Raw genomic sequence first — 19,091 nt, 5'->3', positions numbered from 1 at the left:
AAATCTTCTTTCTTCATGTATGTTAACTAATTTCCATTAACTACTACTTTGTAATGTTATTTAAATTTGACCTTTAAAGATAAGTCATTGCCTTTGTTTTATATACAGACATATAGAGTACTAACTTATGTGCCAGAGGTCTGCAGAGGCTTCAGAACTCAGACTTAAGCATGATTAAGATGATAAAATGTGTGTGTACGCATAAAATAAATATGAAAGATGGATGCATGTTCTGCTCTTCAACTTGACAGTAGTGGGAAGATGCTGGTTTAAATTCACTGAATATCCTGATAATTTAAATTCTCTATCAAAGACTTAAAACCTCTTTACTGTGCAAAACTGTCACATGAGTAAAGATATCTAGGAATATTAGAACATTATGTCCCCTAAATAATTTTTTTTTTTGCTTAGTGAACTCTAGAAAACATGGAAGATCTAAGAAGGCTTAATAAGAATAATCTTTTATAAATCATCCTAAACTGGGATGTAGAAGACTTAAGCTTTTATATGTGTTTAAAGAAATGGTTATAAAGGGTTGAAAGTGCAGTCATGCTTGAGGTTTTGTTTTCCACTTTCACTTTAGATGGGAAGGTTTCCTTTTTGTATCTAGCACTGTTAAAAAATATCCCTCACAGCCTCAGGAGCAAGTTATTGCCCTCATTCAAACAAAACTTTACAAAATGAACATGAGCCAGCTTCAGTGTGCACTTACAGCCCAGAAAGCCAACCGTATCCTGGGCTGCATCAAAAGGAGCGTGACCAGCAGGTCAAAGGTGATCCTGGCCCTCTACTCTGCTCTTGTGAGACCTCACTTGGAGTATTGTGTTCAGTTCTGGTGTCCTCAACATAAAAAGGACATGGAACTGTTAGAACAAGTCCAGAGGAGGGCCACGAGGATGATCAGGGGACTGGAGCACCTCCCATATGAAGACAGGCTGAGAAAGTTGGGGCTGTTCAGCCTGGAGAAGAGAAGGCTGCGTGGAGACCTCTTAGCAGCCTTCCAGTATCTGAAGGGGGCCTATAGGGATGCTGGAGAGGGACTCTTCATTAGGGACTGTAGTGACAGGACAAAGAGGTAACAGGTTAAAATTTAAGCAAAGGAGGTTTAGATTGGATATAAGAAAGAAATTCTTTACTGTTAGGGTGGTGAGGCACTGGAATGGGTTGCCCAGGGAGGTTGTGAATGCTCCATCCCTGGCAGTGTTCAAGACCAGGTTGGATGAAGCCTTGGGTGATATGGTTTAGTGTGAGGTGTTCCTGCCCATGGCAGGGGGGTTGGAACTAGATGGATGATCTTAAGGTCCTTTCCAACCCTAACTATTCTGTGATTCTATGATTCTAAGATAAAAAGGAGAAAATTTAAAGCCAGGTCCCCACCCTTCCTGAATCTCTGTAATTTAGTTGGGAGGGATCATCACCTTAAGCAATTATAGTTAGATGTGTAAAATGCTAAAGACATGTTACCCTAAGATGCTCTGCAAAACATGTCCGGGAAGCAGTGATTTGAGAATTAATAGAGGCACTTGACAACGCTTAATGAAAGCAGTAGCTTGAAAATCGCACATTTCCAGGCCTTTAGGTGCACTGTCACAAGGCTCCCAAAACCCAAGAGATATTAATTAGAGTGTTCTTACATTCATGTTTTGTGAATGGAAATGAGCTCCATTGCCTGTCTTATAGAAACACTAGCCAAGAGGCACATGTTGAAAGAAACAACAGCAAATTCAAGCAGTGATAGGTGTAAAAGTAGTAGGACTTGTTAGAAGCAACAGGTAAACTGGGCTCCATGGCCTGTTTTGCAAGAATGTGTAAATATTAAAGAATGATTAAAACAGTGTAATGGAACAGGAAGCCAGAACGGTTTCCTCCTGGATTTGATTTCCTAGCAAATGCGAAACATGAATTTTATTTGAGGTTTGAAAACCTTTTGATGAACCCAGATCTTTGAGCACAGCTGGAGTGATTTATGGCTTTGTGATTTCAATCTGTAACAGGCAGAACTTTGCTGGTTGTGCTGCAGTTTCCAATTTTTTGAGGTTTCAGATGTGAGTCACCAGCTTTTTCAGCCCTTCACTTAAACCATTTAGCAGATAAAATTTTTCTCACGGCTGCTTATTCAGACATTTCAGATAAAACAAAATTAAGCAAAACAAAGCAACCCCACAACCTGCCAAACAGGGTTTAAATAAATAAAAGCCAATTCTAGTTTCAGTTCAGTTTTACTTGTGTACTTTATATGATGTTGTAGTTTTCAAGTCACATTAATAGAAAACAAAATTGCCAATATATGAATTTCTCATAGGTAAGGGTAACCAGGGTATGCCTTAAATCATAAAGGCTTTTTTTTTATCAGGGCTTTGCTGATTTTAAATAGTATCCCTGTGCAAAATTTAATATAATCCATATTTTGAGTATTGCAGCTAATTTGTCATGCCAAAGCACAGAAAGCATGTGAAACATTGTTTGCATTTCAACTGGAAGGTTGGAATTTGAGTTAGTGTGACACTGGTTAAAACTGGAGTTACCAGCTGCTTCTGTGATCATTTGGTAGCACAAAGACCAAAACACATTTATGCTATTAATCAGTCTTATTTCCCTCCCAATTAATTTGCAGTTATTTACAACATCTCATAGAGAAGATCAATGAAACATCTTAAGTGCACTGCCATTGTGGATACAGATGACCAAGTGTTTGTTAACTGGGTTACTTAACAGGGCTGGTAACTTAAGGACAGGTGAAATGAGTCAGCCAGTGAAGGTGCATCCTCTCTGACTACCAACATACTACTAAATCAAATGTGCCTAGAACCATGCTCTATTCCTGAGTCCAGCTGTCATGGGGAAGCTGTGTCCATGCTAATAGTCTCTACACAGGGTGGAGGTATGGAACTGCCATCTGGAAACAGATCATGGAGGATTTTTGCTCAAGAGGATGTCTGGGGATTGTTTGGAAGAGTGTGCGCTGAGCTAGACCAAAACCTTCCCAGGGACATTTCTAACAGTTTAGCAACATACACAATACCAGTGCCTGGGAACATTCCCTGGACGCATTTAATATATATGTTAATATAGCCTCAGTGTCTATCAGGATGTTGGCAATGTCTTGGTTTTCGTTAACTCAATTGAAAATTTACTGTAAGAAATGCAACATACTTTCGCTGTATGAACACAAAACATTGCATGTACTTCTGTTTCGCTGTCAACTTGTTATGTGTGTTGAGCACTAATGCCTATTGACGGCCAAATTTTTCCTGACACTTTGTCAGGAGACTACTCTGCAATAAGAATCTGATGGCCCAATGCAGACAAGACATAAGATCTGTTTTGACCTGATGCCAACAGAGCTAGCAGAAAAAAAATGTATCCTAGGGAATAAGGACACATCATTCTTCAATCAGAAACTGCTAGTTGCAGGACCAAGCATATTTTACAAGAAACATGCAAATTCAGTGTGTGTGTTTCAATTTGCACTGCACAACAATAAAAACTCATATTAATACAAAGTTTTTGTGGTGGGATAGATTTGATTTTGAAAATGTAGCTACATGCTTAATGGCAAACAAATGCTTACGTAGTGATGGTTTGTCCCATTGATTCAAAAAATGAAAATGTTCTGTTCTTGAAAATCTTGTCTGATTTGTGCATTCAGAGCCACACAGAGCTTCATCTGTTTGCGATATCCACTTTCTGCTGGACTCTTGTCCTCTAACCTTCTGACGAGTGGTATGATAGATGCAGTGAATATCAGAACCTGTTTTCCCACTTTATTATTAAAGCAGGCATACTTTTGAAGAAAGGTAATGTGGGAGCTACCTCAGAATGGTGGTTAAAAAAATACTTTATTGCAAGTTTGAATTTCAAATGAAGAACATGCTTTGGCACCTTTGGTGAAGTAAGGCCTTAATCCCCTTGGAAGCTAAAATTATGATATAGTTTATCTATTTATCTTGCGTTCATTCTAGGGCACAGTTCTAAAAAGTGTCACTTTCAGATATGAATATTGAAACTTTATCAGTGCCTAAAAATGTCACCATGTTTTACTCTTGTCTTTTTGGTTTTCCAGCTGTGGGACCTACTGCAGAAGTTGCAATTCATCATGACATACATTGCACCCTGGCAGATTGCCTGGGGGTCGTCGTTCCATGTTTTTGCTCAGCTCTTTGCAATACCTCATATCCTTTATAGATTTGTTTTTCTTTATTCTTAAATTCCTTTTCATGTTTGTAATTGATTTACAGTGTTTGAACAAGGTGTGAAATTCCTAGATAATTTGCTCTCAAATGTGAAAATGCCTGGAGCATCTCCTGAGAAATAGTTTTCTCTCTGTCTTGGCTGCACGGGAACTGAAACTGGGAAACTGAGCTCTGACTCAAACTGGTCTGTTTAGGCCTGCTCACTTCCCACCCAACCACAGCCCTCAGCACTGACTTTGATGCATCCAGAAAGAAACGTTGTGATTGATAAATTAGTTCCAACTTGGGTGGACTTCTATGTATGCAGAAGCTACTTCTGTAAAGTGCGGGACATATGGCTGACAGAGCTCTAAAAAGTTACTTTCTCAGTTGCTTTTACTTGGTATCTCGGGTACAAATTCATTTCAGTGAGCCAATTTGTGTTGCAACTGTCCTAGTTTTCTATTCTGTTTCAGAAGCAACTGGATTTTAAGATTTCAATGTACATTTTTCATTGTGGTGCTGAGAAACATTCTTCTTTTTAACACTGCCTTTCTGTTTTATCAGTAATGATGTATGTCCATCAACACTAAGGCAGTCCTTCAGAAACAGGAAACCTGGCTTGTGATATAGACTAAGGCCTGTTAATTTTTGGTGGTAATTTAATATTTTTTTATTTAGACATAATTAAAGTATTGGTGTAAATAGGCTATTTTTATTGCCTAATAAAGGTAAATTGCATGCTATCAAATAAAACCCCCCTGATGACAGATAATTGCCTACTGTACTTATCAACTGTATATAAGGGAGACAGATGCTGTTACTTGCTCCCATGACACATTTACATATATGAAACAGTTAAAATCGCTCTTCACAAGTCAGATGGAAAATGTCTTCCAATGTGCATTTAGTAGAGCTAATGCTCTACTACATCAGTAATGTCTTTCAGCAAAAATAAAACTGTTGCTACTGATTATGTCTTAGACATGAACACTTCACAGCGGAGTCATAAATGACTTATCATGGTGGCAATTTTTAAATCAAACATGACATTAGAGCTCACTTTAGAAAACATGATTTGCTGTCCCTATCTGTCCTCCTTGTTCTCTTTTCGTCTCTTCAGTTCCCATGCTTCCTTTCCTTATCTGACACTTGTAAATGCCTGTTACTCTTTCACAGTCTGTGCTCGTTATGACTACAGTGTAATGTGACAGTTTAACTTTTTTGATGCACTCGCTTTCTGCTCTGTGCTCTCTGTTGCTTTTTGAAGTTCAGACTCAGAGGGCAGCTCATTTTCCAGTCTCACTAATGCACAAAGACACACTCCCAGGCCACTTTCTTTTAAAAAGTTTGAGGGATTTGAGGGAGGTATTTTAGCAAATATTCACAGGTTGCTTTGAAAGCATGGCTGGCGAGCCTTTTAATGGAAATATGGTACCACAATGTGCTGCATGTGTTTAAAATGGTTTTTGCAAAGTCTCAAGAGACTTTATGTGGAACACATAAAGAGGTATTTCTTATGAGGGTAGTCTAAAAGACTATTGTTACTGGGTGATTTTACCTTAATTTTAGTTGGAGATGCACTTGATTACTGTACTTCAATAGTGGCTCCTTCACTTCAATTACTTCAATTCATAGCTTCTTTACTTAGCACCTTCCTCCCAAGAGAGGTGTAAGGAAGGACAACTGGTCTCATGCCATTTTGGAAAACTTTTTTCTGAGCTTTCATGGGCATGGTTTGAATTAGTGAAGAATTAAAGCCTAGCATTTAATTTACTCAGGTTGTCTTAATCATGTTCCTTTAATTTGCATCTTTTTCAGTACCCTTATCCATCTCCCAGCTTGCTTTCCAGCCATCTGAAATATGACTTTAAATATAAAGTAAGCTATGGATTCAGGCATTCATTGTGATGTTTATATGTGATATTTACCGTTTCCCTCTCCTCACCTTCTCATTTCATATGTATTTCAAAGCGTATGAAATGCTGAATATTTTTTACCTTTCAGTCAGCATTGAATATTAATTTGTCAGTAAGAATTAACATGAAAGCATGCTTTTAAGCCAGCAGGCTGGATTATAGAGGCATAGCTGTTTCTCCACAGACTAGGTTATTCCAAAGTAAGCAGAAACTCACAGAGTAGAATACCAGACACACCAGGAGCCAGACTCCAGTGCAGAGAACAAAGAATTTCCAAGAAAGTGCTATCTGGGGGGGCTTTCCTTTCAGCTTGGTGTCAGGCTCTGGAAAGGCCCTTTGTGTTACAGAAGGTACACTAGGTAGCAGGAAAAGGGCACTTAGTGCACTGCCTACGCTCAGGATCTGTCCTCAGGCAAAGATTAGACAGGGTCAGCCAGTTAATAACATACTGTGTTCAGACATGTCACCTCCATTATAGCTGTGTAGCATTGAAAGCCACCGATTACATGTTGATAATTGGCAAATTGGCACTGCCTGCCTTTCCCTTCCTTACCTTACCACCTCTTTGGTATATAAATAAGAACAAAAGCACAAAAATAAACAGTTTAAAGAGCTGCCTCAACAGTGGTTTAAAAGTATAATTAAATCATTTCTGTTACCTTAACTTGAAGTTTTCAGACTCTGCTATGCTTTTTTTTCAAACCCTGGCCACCTCAGTCTTTTCTACACCACTGAGTCCATTTCTTGGCAGTGTCATCTTTATCGCATCATACGCAAGACCGATCAAGTTCTGGGAGAAAAACTACAAGTAAGACTGTTCAAAAAATTTCTATACTTGTTATTTGTAAAGGTTTTGCCCTCATTAGTTTCATCTCTGGAGGTATTTTTCTTTCCAGAGATAATCCTTAAATTGTTGTAGCGTATAAGAGGTGAATCTTTGAGCCTTGATTCTGGTGTTTTACTGTTTCGTGATTATTTGGTTGTTCTGAAAATGTATTTAAGAAATTATCCTTATGGTACAGATGAGGTGTCATGTTGCATTTGTTGTACAGACATACAGTAATGAATCTGTGAAAAAAAAAATCAGTAAAACTCCCACTTGTCAGCCTTTTTTGTCTTGCCTAGCTAGTGTTAGCAACTAAATCTGTGAAGCCTTTGGCACTAGAAGTCAGGCTGCATTAATACATTATATACTATCCTGATTAAGTGTTACCATTTGGGATGTGGCAGGTAACTCTCACAGTGAAGTGACAATCAGTGTGCATTGTTATTCTTGCTTCATCTGTTTTAGCAGTTTGACTTAAGAATTGGTTGGTTTTGTCAGATTGTAGCTGTCATTCAATTTGACAAGGACACAAACACAGAATATTGAAAAGATTGAGTAAAGAGCTTTTGCTTCTTGTGCCCAGAAGGATTTGAAAGTTCTTGGTAACTGGGACCTAATGGGCTTCCAACAAGAGTACTGGAGACCTGTAAACACTTCCTTTTCCAGATGGAGGTACTTTTTTGCAAGGAATGAATGAACAGTCTGCAAGGCTAGGGACTGGATTCAATGATTAAGGGAAGGGCACTTGCATCAGTGAGTGCGTATGTACTCATCTGTAAAGCAATTATTCAGACAAAGCCAAATCATATAAAAAAGCTTTTGAGGGGAGTTGAGTTTTGTATACTGGGGCCAGATCTTAACAAAATTCTCTTACACATCTTTTTTTGGGGGGGTCAACAGGTTCATTATTTCATAGAAGTGAACCTGAGGGGAGTCATGGAAAGGCAGGAAGCTGCCGCTAATCCCACAGACAAATTTACATTTTTGGATGGAAAGTTTGAACATTATTAAGTAGGAAGCGGAAATTTTAACATCTGCTACATTTTACTTCAACCAGAGCATTTTGAAGGCTTTTCTAGGTACCAGTTAGAGAATCAAACTTGGTTGCAGGCATATCACTTCTATATAGCTAGGTTAACGTAGAATCTGTATGTTATTGTAGGTAGAAATAGAATGGCCTGGTTTAATTGATTTTGGTTTGTCTAAGGCTTTTAGGATGAGATGAACAGAAGATATTCAAAGGAAATTTCAAAAGGTGGTTGATGCTTGATACTTAAATAACGGAGGGGTCTTGTTTTCATCCTTGTTGACCATCTGTGACTCCCACTAAGGGAAGTGAAGAAGTTGGTGCTAATGATTTCTGAAAGCAAAGCTATCTAATTATTACCCATAAACTGTAAAACTTCAAGTGCAAAAAAACTAGCCCTTTTGATACATTAATCTACCGCTGTTTGTCCTTCCAAAATAAGAAGTAACTACAACTTTGTCTTCAACATGAATGCTTAAATTAGACCCTGTGGAAAAAAAAATCAGGCTTTGTTTATAAGAAATTCTAATGTATCCTTTGTTATCTTCTCACTTAAAACCACAAGCTTGACCCTCATAAACCTTTTGGAAGTGGAAAACAGCCCTGTAGAAGATTCAGACAGTCATCAAAGTGAAATAAATGTTTGGCATCCCATAATAGGCACATGTAATGATTCCTCCTAAATTTGTATTCATTTTGTCTCTAGCACTTGTGATTCTCCTTTGCCTCGTTTCCATTTCAGTATTTCATTGCTCACATGAAGAATTGACCAGAGTGAGCACTGAACTGAAAAATTCCTGGTTCACTGAAGGGACACAGTGAAAGACAAAAAAAGTAAAGGGAAGGGAGTAATTTCGTATTAAGAATAGGCAAATTTTATATGAAATATTTAAATAATTGAATTGAGATAGGTCTTGCTTTACTGCTTTAAATCTTGACCCTTCAACATCTGAAAATTCAAAGAGATGGCATAATTGCTTTCTTTTAGAGCTGTGGAGTTAAATAGGATCAGGAACTTGAGCTGAAGTGGAAAGTTGTTCTGGCTGCTTGATGCACGGACCTGTTTTTGGGCTATGGTGCCCTCCAGCCAGATGTTCACTGAGTTCTCAGGTGCTGTAAGACAAAACAGAGCACACAGAAGGAGAAGTTGGTGTATAGATTTCCTTTTTGGCATGCACATACTCAGCTAAGGATATTACCATGGAATCATACAATGGTTTAGAGTTGAAAGAGACCTGAAAGCTCATACAGTTCCACCCCCCTGCCATGGGCAGGGACACCTTCTACCAGACCAGGTTGTTCAAATCCTCATCCAACCTGGCCTTGAGCACTGCCAGGGATGGGGCATCTACAGATACTCTGGGCAGCCTGTGCCAGGGCCTCACCACCCTCATAATGAAGATTTTTTTCCTGATGCTGAATCTAAATCTCCCCTCTGATAGTTTAAAGCCATTCCCCCTTGTCTTGTCACTACATATCATTGTAAAAAGGAAAGTTGAAGGTTAGCTACAGCGCAATCTGAGACACACTCATTTGAAGCAGAAGCTCTGGCAGATTTTTTATTATTTATATTTATTATTCAGTAGCTTTATATAGCTATTTTGGTTTGCCTGCTTTGCATACTCACTTTCAAACACTTCCTTGCTGTATTGATGGCTACATTTAATTATCTCATTTATATTAGCTACATAAAAACTCATTTGCGTTTATATGAAGTAGAGGTAGTCAATTCCATGGTTATATCTTTTATAATTTAAACTCTTAATTGGACTAACTGAAAACAATTTTGATAAGCAGTCTAGATAGCAAAACATCACGGTTTTGTTTTTCTTCTAACTCATAAATTAGGTTATTTTTTTAGGGTGTCATTTCTGTTCATCACTATGCTCACACTTAACTGCTGTCAAGCAAACTTTATTTTTTCTTTGTTTCAGTTAAGGAAAACTTATTTTTGTATCTCATTTGGGCCAAAGTATGAAATAAGATGAGGAAAAAACAACTGGTTCATTTTCTGTAAAGTGAATCCAAAGCTGAAGCCTTGGACATAAGCAGCAGAAAATGCTGGGCTATTAAGCCAGTAGCCCAAGTGGCGAGCAACTGTTCCATCTGTTCCTTAAAGTATTGGTTTGATTTTCTCTACCTGGTGTTTTCTGAGTGCACATAGACATGTCTTGCATTTCCAGTGTTTCGTTTAGTCCCATTTTTCTCTGCTGGCAGAAGAGGAGTTTGATTCCTAAGGTTTCTGACTGGGCATCTGCCACTCTAGATGATGTGAGCTGGAGCTGAAAGTCTTAGAGAATTAAGATGATGGCTTGTTTGTTTTGAAAAGGAGATGGAGGAACTCAAGTGGGTTGGGGGAAAAAAAATCATTTTGACAGTAAGCAAACTGTGAAATTCCTAGTAAGCTCTTCAAAATTCAGGAATCACACTGTGCCTGTTTGTGCTCTTGCAGTGTGTGTGCAGAGCATGGGTGTTCTTCCCTGCATCAGCAAATGCTGTTTGTTTATAGTGTGCACGTTGGTACTCACTGCATGCAGAGCCTACATATAACTGAGATCAGAGATCTTTCTTGGGGGAAAGCGAAGGTTGGCTTTAAGAAGAAGAAAAAATAAGGCAATAACAAAGGTGAGTAAGAAAGAACTTCTCATGCAACCACTTATTTACAGCTTCTGCTGACATTGTTGAAAAGAAAAGGGTGTGAAATCCGAAAGGTGGCCTGCTGCTCATGAGCTGGTTGCCTCGTGAGAGTTGAGATATGAGACATTTTCTATCTTTCAAAATAATTAAAGATAAAAAACTGATGCAACACCAGCTTTGTGCTGGCCTTAGCCTGGGTCCTGCTTCCCAGTTTGAAGAGTCCTGGTTTAGTCTTTATTTTCACAGCTGTTGGAGTAATTAGGCTGTAGATGTCAGAAAGAGAAAAGCAAATAGCAGTAAATCTTGTTTAATGTATAGGCACTTAAAACATAGAGTGTTTGTTCAAACACTGTTTTGCCATTCCTCTGCTTTGCTTCTTTCCTCAAATACTTTGTCACACTGCAGCCTGACCCTGTCCCACTCCTCCCTTTGTCTTATCTTGCTTTGTATCTTTGACATGGCAATGGACAGAACAGAGTAGGAAGTTTACTTTCATTCCCCAGTGCATCTAACTGCTGGATCACATTGAGTAGCCTATTCTCTGCTGCAGCTGTGACTTGTCCCTACCAACAGCAAACTGCCATCAGGAATCTGGAGATTTCATTGCCTACAAGCCACTCATCTCTCCTGCTCATTCCTGTTTCTGTTCTTCTGGTTCAGTGCCTATTTTGGAGTAAGGCACAGCTTGCATTTGCTTTGAAGGGTCTTGAGTGATTTACAATCTTATGTAACTAAATTAGTTAGGTGTCTCTAAAGAGGCTGTGATTAAATTGACAGGTATCTCAGAAGGAAATTACAGGACACCTCTCTGTGTTTGAGAGTATGTGAGCAAGCCTTTCTTTTCTCAATCTTTTTAAATATCACTGTGTTACTGTTCCAGTCATTGTGGCCTGGAAAATAGCCACCTACAAGGTTAACACAGCTGGGAATGGAGGGTGGGCAAAGCCTCCCCTGCCTCAAATCTAGTGAAGCTGTGATTTTCTCTTATCCTACTAGCTCACTTAACCTTCCCATCGTGGACAACATGCAGGTGGAATGGCAAGAATTTTCCCAATGTAGATATAATTTGGGTTGACCCCATGTTATGCATATGTGTGGGAAAAGGAGTTGTGAAAAGTACTCGTCTACTCCCTCCCTTTTTCCCATAAAATAATAGGCCTTCTACTTCCAGATGCTTATTTTAACACATCCTGGTGCATCTGGTTTCCCTGTGAGGCTGCTCATCTGTTGCAGCTGCTAAGACCCCTGCTCTGAACACAAGATGTCATTCACCCATAACTGTCCATGGGCCTTCTTTGAGAGCTGCATGTTTGGACCTTTCATGTTCTCTTCTTTAGGGCTGTGTTTCTTTTTTTTTTGGTCTTTTCTTGCTACGTTGTTTGATTTTTCACATGTTTGTAGACCTCCATAGTGGTGATGTTTACAGAGGAACAACTGCAGCAGATGTTTATAGTTCACTAATGCCTTGGACATTGGTTTACAATGAATACATTAAAGAAATGTACATTAACCTCTGAAGTCAACAATCACAGCATAAGTTAAGCATAGGAGAGCCATTTTTTCCCCTAATCGTCAGGAGTTTGTGTTAGCCTGATTTCCTCAAATATCCCTTCAGAAATGTTATGTTTTGACTGCTGTCACTGCCTGTTCTCCTTACTTAGAGTTCAAACTTTTCTGAATACTTCCAGCCACCTGGCATGAAAGCCACATTGCAACCATGAGTTTTAGTGTTCACTGTGATCATTTTGGTTTCTTCTTAACTGTTTCTTTCTCTGCTATTTTTTGTGTTTCTCTCTAGCTGCTTCTACTTCTATACTATCTTTTATGAACTGACGAGAAAGAAGCACTGTATTCCAGTTGCACAACTTCAGAGTGTACTGAGATTCTAGTTCCTCTGGTGTCAGCTATTACTTGGTTTTATGAACTCTAGCCCCTTTGATGGCTGTGGCTCTTTTAAGACAGGTCTTCACTGAGTTGGCCCGAGAGCTCCTTCAGGCTTTTATTGAGTGTTAAGTTAATTTAGAACTGGGAAAAACAGTATAAGTATCAGTGTGTAGATAAAACAAAAATGGGTGCTTATTAGTACCTGGGACATACAAGTCAAAACAAGTAGGACCAATGAATGAATGGGGTTTAGTCTGAAGTGTTTGTGTGTTGTCTTCAAATTAAAAGAACCCCTTGGTCCTGCTTGCAAAGCATGTAGAATTTGATTAGAGTCTTTCTGGAGACTTCAAAGGAATTGAGATCCTTGAGCATCCACCTAGACTGGTACTGAGGGATGTTTAGGCCTGGCTTGGGTGCCCACAGCTATAGCATTTCTACTGATTGTAGTGGTACTTCCTGCCTGGCAGTGATGTAAAAGCTGGAATGTTAGCAAACTGCTAATTTTTTCTTCATTAGTCTTCTAGCTGCAGATTTCCCTATGGACTTTTTTTTTTTTTTTTATGTTGGGGGGGGTTGAGGGAATACTCTCTCTTGGAACAATGAGTATGAAGTGGCCTTTAGGAAGTTGTGTCCTATTCTCCAAGTGCACATGTGGCCATGGTTCTGGCATTGGGGGAGAGAATAGAGAAAACCAAGATGTTTGAAGAACAAGGAACATCCTTGTCCATACTTCAGCCTTAGTTCTTCAAGAGCCCTCTGAAGTTTATTGTTATTCATTAGACTTACTCATCTAACTGTCTTCTCAAGAACTTTTCCTGTACTACCTGTCTACACCTTCACATTTCATACCACCAGTACTACCCATGGGCTTGTACCTGCAAAACTTGCCTGGTTTGGGAGTCTTTAATCCCTTTCAGCAGGTGTGTAGGGCTTTGAGGAGCAACAAAGCCACAGCATTCAGATGTGGGAGGTGTTGCTTCAGGTAAAGCGCCAAGCAAGAAGAAGCCTTAGTAGAAATTACACTCCCCTCAGCATCTTGAACTGTGATCTCACCTGGAGTAGGTGACCCTCTGTGTGTGTGTGCCCCTTTGGCCACTTGCTGTAGCACAGAGGTCTGCATATCTCTCCAACCCAACCCTCACCTCATGTTTGACTCCATGTGTGGAGTCACACTGAACTGTGAAAAGGCGAGGGCTGTCTGAGAAAGGATGGGTGAGGAAAACCAGGCACCTTTAATCCAGCAGATCTGGTATTAAAATAAGTGTTTTCTGAGTTGCCAAGAGTTTCACACTCAAGGGAGGCTATACAAAATTCAAAGTTGTATTTTAACTGTTTGGCAGTATCTTCTTAATGGTAACATCACTTCTTCTCAAATTTTGCCCCTGGCCATCAACAAAACAAATTGAGGCTAATTGAACAGGAGCCATATGTGTGATAATTAATTGGGAGTGCATTCTGATTCAGTGCTTTGTAGTTCCCTGCTGAGTTAAAGATGCATTCACAACTCCAATTCACTGAATCATTCTAAGAGGACAGAATAAAGACAGAAGGAAGACATCAGAGAGAATGCATGCTGAGACCAGGCAGGAACACAAGCGGAGATCAAAACCACAATGGGATAAATGAAAAGGGAAAGGAATGGACAAAAAAGGAAAATGTGTGCAGTGAAAAATCTGAGAGGGTAATGCAACAGACATTGATAAGCAGGAACTCAGACTTATAAAGAAAATGAGGAGCATGATATAAGAGGACTTTTAAAGATATTTGGAAAGGAAGGCAGGAACAGGCATAAGAGAAGGATGAGAATGAACTCATAGAATTAGAAATAGGAAGCATGTAATATTTTGAGGGCTTATGTGGGTATATAAAAATTTTATAAGCTGTTCATCTAATGCTTAGCTTCCAAATTATGTAAATCTAATGAGAGCAAGTAAACACATGAGATTTCTGTCATGTCAAATATTGGAGACCTGTGAAAATGGATTGACTGAATTTCCATAAGAATAATTGTCCTCAGCAAGCTTTCATCCCATACACTTCAATAATGTAGATCACCTTCTGATTTCGATTTAAGTGAATCAAACATTTAGGGGCAAGATGAGGTTTGAAGCACTAAACTCAAACATTTGAGAAGAGGCTTACTCTAGCAACTTTTGTCAATATGTGAAGATGGGATCACAGAGATGTTGCACAAGTGTAACTGTTCTGACTGAGGTGATATGTAAATTGTGTACAGAGAGCAGCTGGGAGTATTTCATACTACAGCTTGCCCTAATTCTGGGTTGTCTCCTTATGTACTGGACCCAAACAGTCTTGGGGCTTCTAAAAGCAAAATGTAAAATAACTCTCACTTCTTTCTGTGATAATGCAACATACAGAATTATTGTCAGCATTGCTCAGAATTGCCTCTGAAGCTTTGAACTAGTTGGGACTATGTAAATACTGGATGAAAGCAAGAGGCTTGGGGATTTTTGGTGTTTGTTTTTTGTTTGTTTTTTTCTCCTTCATTTTAATCCTATGTCTAGAAGTGTTTGTTCTCAAAATACCAGAGATTTTTTTTTTCAGTCTGAAGAGTACTGTAAGAGGCTATCATAATGGCTGCTGTCAATGAATAACACTCTAAACAATCCTTGCAGTGAAATATCTAGAGGTACTAAAATCCCTGGTTATGATTGGATGTTGTACAAATGCACAGTAGCAGTAAGATTTTTCTTGTTCTTCAGTGTAGTATCGCTGATGCTATACTTGCAGGTTGGTGACACTGAATGGCTTGGTGAGCTTCTGCTTTGACTCCATCTTTTGGTGAGAAATACATACATGGAAAACCCTATAGTGAGCTAAACTAGTATTTCTGATGTAGGCTTTCTTTGCAAGACATCATTCACCAGTCTTTCTCTTATTCTTGTATTTCCTTACACTTTTGTGTCATCTCTACCTCCTAATTTTATTTTTAAGCAGTGCATTGCTCTATGGAGTAAATGAGGCAAACATTTTGGCCTCATCTGCTGAAGCAGCTGCCAGCATTTTGGTAATTTTTTTTTTGCTGTCTGATCTCGCTCTCTTTTTCTAATGAAAACTTCACCAGGACTTTTCTCGTCACCTCCTTCGTATTCTCCAGGTACTTACCATTTCTCAGGCTTTTGCCCCTTCACTTATGAGCCCGTGAATTAGTTCTGCAGAGCTCTTTATCCAGAGCTGGGCACAGTGGAGTACCTTTCCTATAATGTTTGTATTGGCTCATTATGGGAAAATCAGAAAACTAACACTCACATACACTGTTTCATACACATGGTTTTACGTGTAATTAATATGTTTGCTTTTAAATTTAAAGTACCTCTATGAATTGCAGATAGTGAGGTATAGCTGTGATGCATGATCCCGTGCTAAGCCCCAGCCTTACAGGAATGTTAGGGTGCTGACCTTTTTTCACTGACACAAGAATGAGTACAAATATCTCTGTGCAGTTGGCATAATTCTTCCACTTATAAAGTTTCTTGTATTGGTTGGTATAAAATACATGAAGATAGTGACTAGATGGCTTTCAAAATAAAAACATACTTGGACAAGTGGAAAGCAAAAGTAGCAAAAATTAAGTAGCAAGGTAGGCAAATAAGACAAAAGCAGGGATATTGATGACAATTAGGTAAAGCATTAGTGAATATTTTAAAGTATGCAGAAGTTTAAATAACCTAGCTTACAATAAGAGGTGAATTCCCCAGCTACACCTTTGAATATGCATGTATGTATGATGCTTAATCCATGTTTGGGCACTCAGCTTTTGATCTCAAATTCACACCTCTTCCTATTGCTGCAGGAGCACAGAAACCTCATCTTAAGAAAAGGCTTAAGAATATGCCAAATAAGCATGCTCAGCTGTATGAGCATCTAACAGTAATATGAGTTGAGGCCAGCAGTATGAGCACCGAACAAACCACAAAAAAACACGAAAACCAAACCCAAGAAGGTGTTAGCATAATTTATAAACACCTTTTTAAACTCTAAAACAATTATTGATGATAAGATCTTCTGAGGTTTTAAAAGGATTTTTCAACAGCATTGTCTTTATCAACTTTATCTCTCAGCCTTCTCCCAGTTTCCTAATGTGCAATCAAAGTTACTTATTGTTAGATGAAACACTAGAGCAGTCAAGGAAGGAGGGGAGGAAAAAAGCATAAAAAATAAGAATCAGAGCAAGTGATCAGGAAGGAGAAGTTTCATTTTTAAGAGATTTGTATCAATGTGAGTTAAACCTAAGGCATATCCTCCATGCAGCTGCCCAGAAAACATGGGCATGGTTATGCACGAAGGGACTGTCAGCCTTTGCTGTTACAATCACACTGAAATCATTCTTTGTTTTAAATGAAATTGTATTAGAACTACTTGGGCATCCTCACACTTCCAATTAGTACCATTGTTTTTGCCTCTGGTGTCCTTCAAATATTCATGAATGCCTGCTTATTCTGCCATCTCCTCATTCTCCCTCCTGCCTCACTATTGTAGCCTACTACTACCACTGTGTTTTAATGCTAAGCCTTCCATTTGTAGTGCCAGCAGTGTAAGACTTTCACATGGAAACGTTGAAGATTTCTTTCCAGACTCCCATGAATAATAATAATAGGGCTGCAGCATAGTAGAGTGTCTGTCTTAGATTTGCCTGTTAGATGTCATGGAAAGGCAGATTAAAATTCATTGGACATAGACAAAGAAAAACCTTGGATCTACCCTGGAAAGGCATCTCTTGCATCCCCCAGAGAGGAACTGCTTTTCTTTTGTTCTCTTTCAAAGCAGAGATCCCCTACTTTACAGCAGGAGTCCTGGAACTCTTGAATTGGTGTTTTGGGGCAAAACCCAGCACCAGCAGTGCAGATAGAGCACCTGCAATTTTATCTTTATCTTCTGGAAATAAGCACAGCGATAACCTTTTTTTTACTCCTCAATTTCCCCAATTCTCACCATCCACTGTATGTTACCCAGGGTGCCTGAATCCCCCTCAGTCTTTTTCCTACCTTGCTAAGGAAACTGGGAGGGTAAAGTAGAAGAAGAGAGTTTTCCCAGCTGAAAAACAAGGCAGTATTTTTGGACAAGGCAAGTAAAAGTGACTTCATTCTTTTGCAAAGAGAAGCGGTAGTTATAATGGCATGAACAGTGCTATGCAAACCAGTGGATTATCTCAGTGCCCAATGTAAATGATGAATTGAAAGAGCATGAGATAGATATTTCAGAAACTAAGCAGATGTTGACTTTAAACAGTCACTTGCTCTCTTGGGTAAGTGCTGAAGGACCTGCACTCAGTTTGTACAGAATAATGCAATTCAGGAAGAAATTCAATTACTGAGCTAGTTATCACCTTGGATGAGTCGTAACAACCGAATTTAAAACAAGAGGCCACTGGAGGAAAGCCCAGGTCACCCACTAGATCACTTAGGGAGGTCCTAGTTGACAGTGAAAAGCCAGAAGAAAAGGTGTCGCTGACTTGATTATTAGGCATGGTGTATTGTAGTTTACTGCTATGCAAATTTCCGTTGCCTTCAAGAAGGTACTCTGGTTATTAATAGTTGTGGAAGAGTTTTAAAGTTCAAAATGGATTATGTGACTGAATTTATTCAACTAACTGAGCTGCAGGAGAGGAATTTGCTTTACAACCTCTATTACCTTTGATCTTAAAAAATAATTATAATTAAAGAAATCTTCAAAATATGTCTAAAGATTTGAGTTTTTCTCATAGCATCTGAAAAGGTAAATCCTTCCTTGTCTCATGTCCTGAGGCCCATATTTTAGCTGCTTAAGCAACCATGACTGTGCTTGGAATGGGAGCTGAAGCTGCAATCCTGGCTTTGTTTTGTTGGTGAGAGCTGTTCTGTTTCTTTCCCTTCTTCCCAGTCATGCTGCATTATCTGTCTCAGAGTGTCGTGAAGCACTTGTGATTTTCCTTGATTGTATCATGCATCTTTCTCTCAAAGAAAAATAAAAAGGAAATAAATGGAGCCAGAGCTGCATGCTGGGCAAAAGGATTCCTACTCATTATAGATTAGAATTTTCTGAAGTATTGCTTGATTTGTATAGGTCTCAATATGCCTCAAGAACAGAAATGCTTTATAGGTTGGTAAAAAATTGGGGTTAAGAATAGTATTGGCTTGTACCTCATACTGCCACACTCATTTCAGAGGGACGGAAAGTTAATAAGGAGCCTCATAATCTTAAAACATATGCATTTGGAAATCAGCAGCGTTTCTCTGCTGAGAATAGAAAATTGATTGAATTCCATAACCTAATCTTTATGCTTACTCTTGCATATGTTTCAGTTGCGGGTGGATGTATATCAGGGTAGAAGAATTCTGATAATCTTTTGAAGTAAAATCGTTCTTTATATTCTGAACTGCTTAGAAGGCCCTCTCCTTCCCCCTCCCCCCCCTTGCCATTTTCTGTTGCAGAGGAAATGAAAATTGCAGTTACAATAAGCTGAGCCAACCAGAGGCAGGAAGATAAATAATACATCAAATAAAATGCTAATCAATGTAGATAATGTACTAATGCTAATTACAAATAATTCTAATGAAGGCTCATATTCTCTTCAACTGTATTTCTTGCAAAGAACATGCCTTTTTAAAGCAAGGAAACATCACTGA

At 38.9% G+C, this 19,091-nt stretch overlaps 1 protein-coding gene across 1 annotated transcript in view; it reads left to right on the top strand.

The window, feature by feature from the left end:
- The window catches only part of PCNX2 (pecanex 2), a 154,901-nt gene that overhangs the window by 94,630 nt on the left and 41,180 nt on the right, over nt 1–19,091 (top strand). The window contains exons 22-23 of the mRNA XM_005146038.3: nt 4,064–4,174; nt 6,772–6,899. Of these exons, the coding sequence (XP_005146095.2) occupies nt 4,064–4,174; nt 6,772–6,899 (239 nt within the window). The remainder of the gene's footprint in view (nt 1–4,063; nt 4,175–6,771; nt 6,900–19,091) is intronic.

The sequence above is a fragment of the Melopsittacus undulatus genome, chromosome 3 (assembly GCF_012275295.1).
Source record: "Melopsittacus undulatus isolate bMelUnd1 chromosome 3, bMelUnd1.mat.Z, whole genome shotgun sequence".
Lineage (NCBI taxonomy): Eukaryota > Metazoa > Chordata > Aves > Psittaciformes > Psittaculidae > Melopsittacus > Melopsittacus undulatus.
Note: the sequence above shows the minus strand (reverse complement) of the source record. Positions and strands in the feature narration are given on the sequence as shown.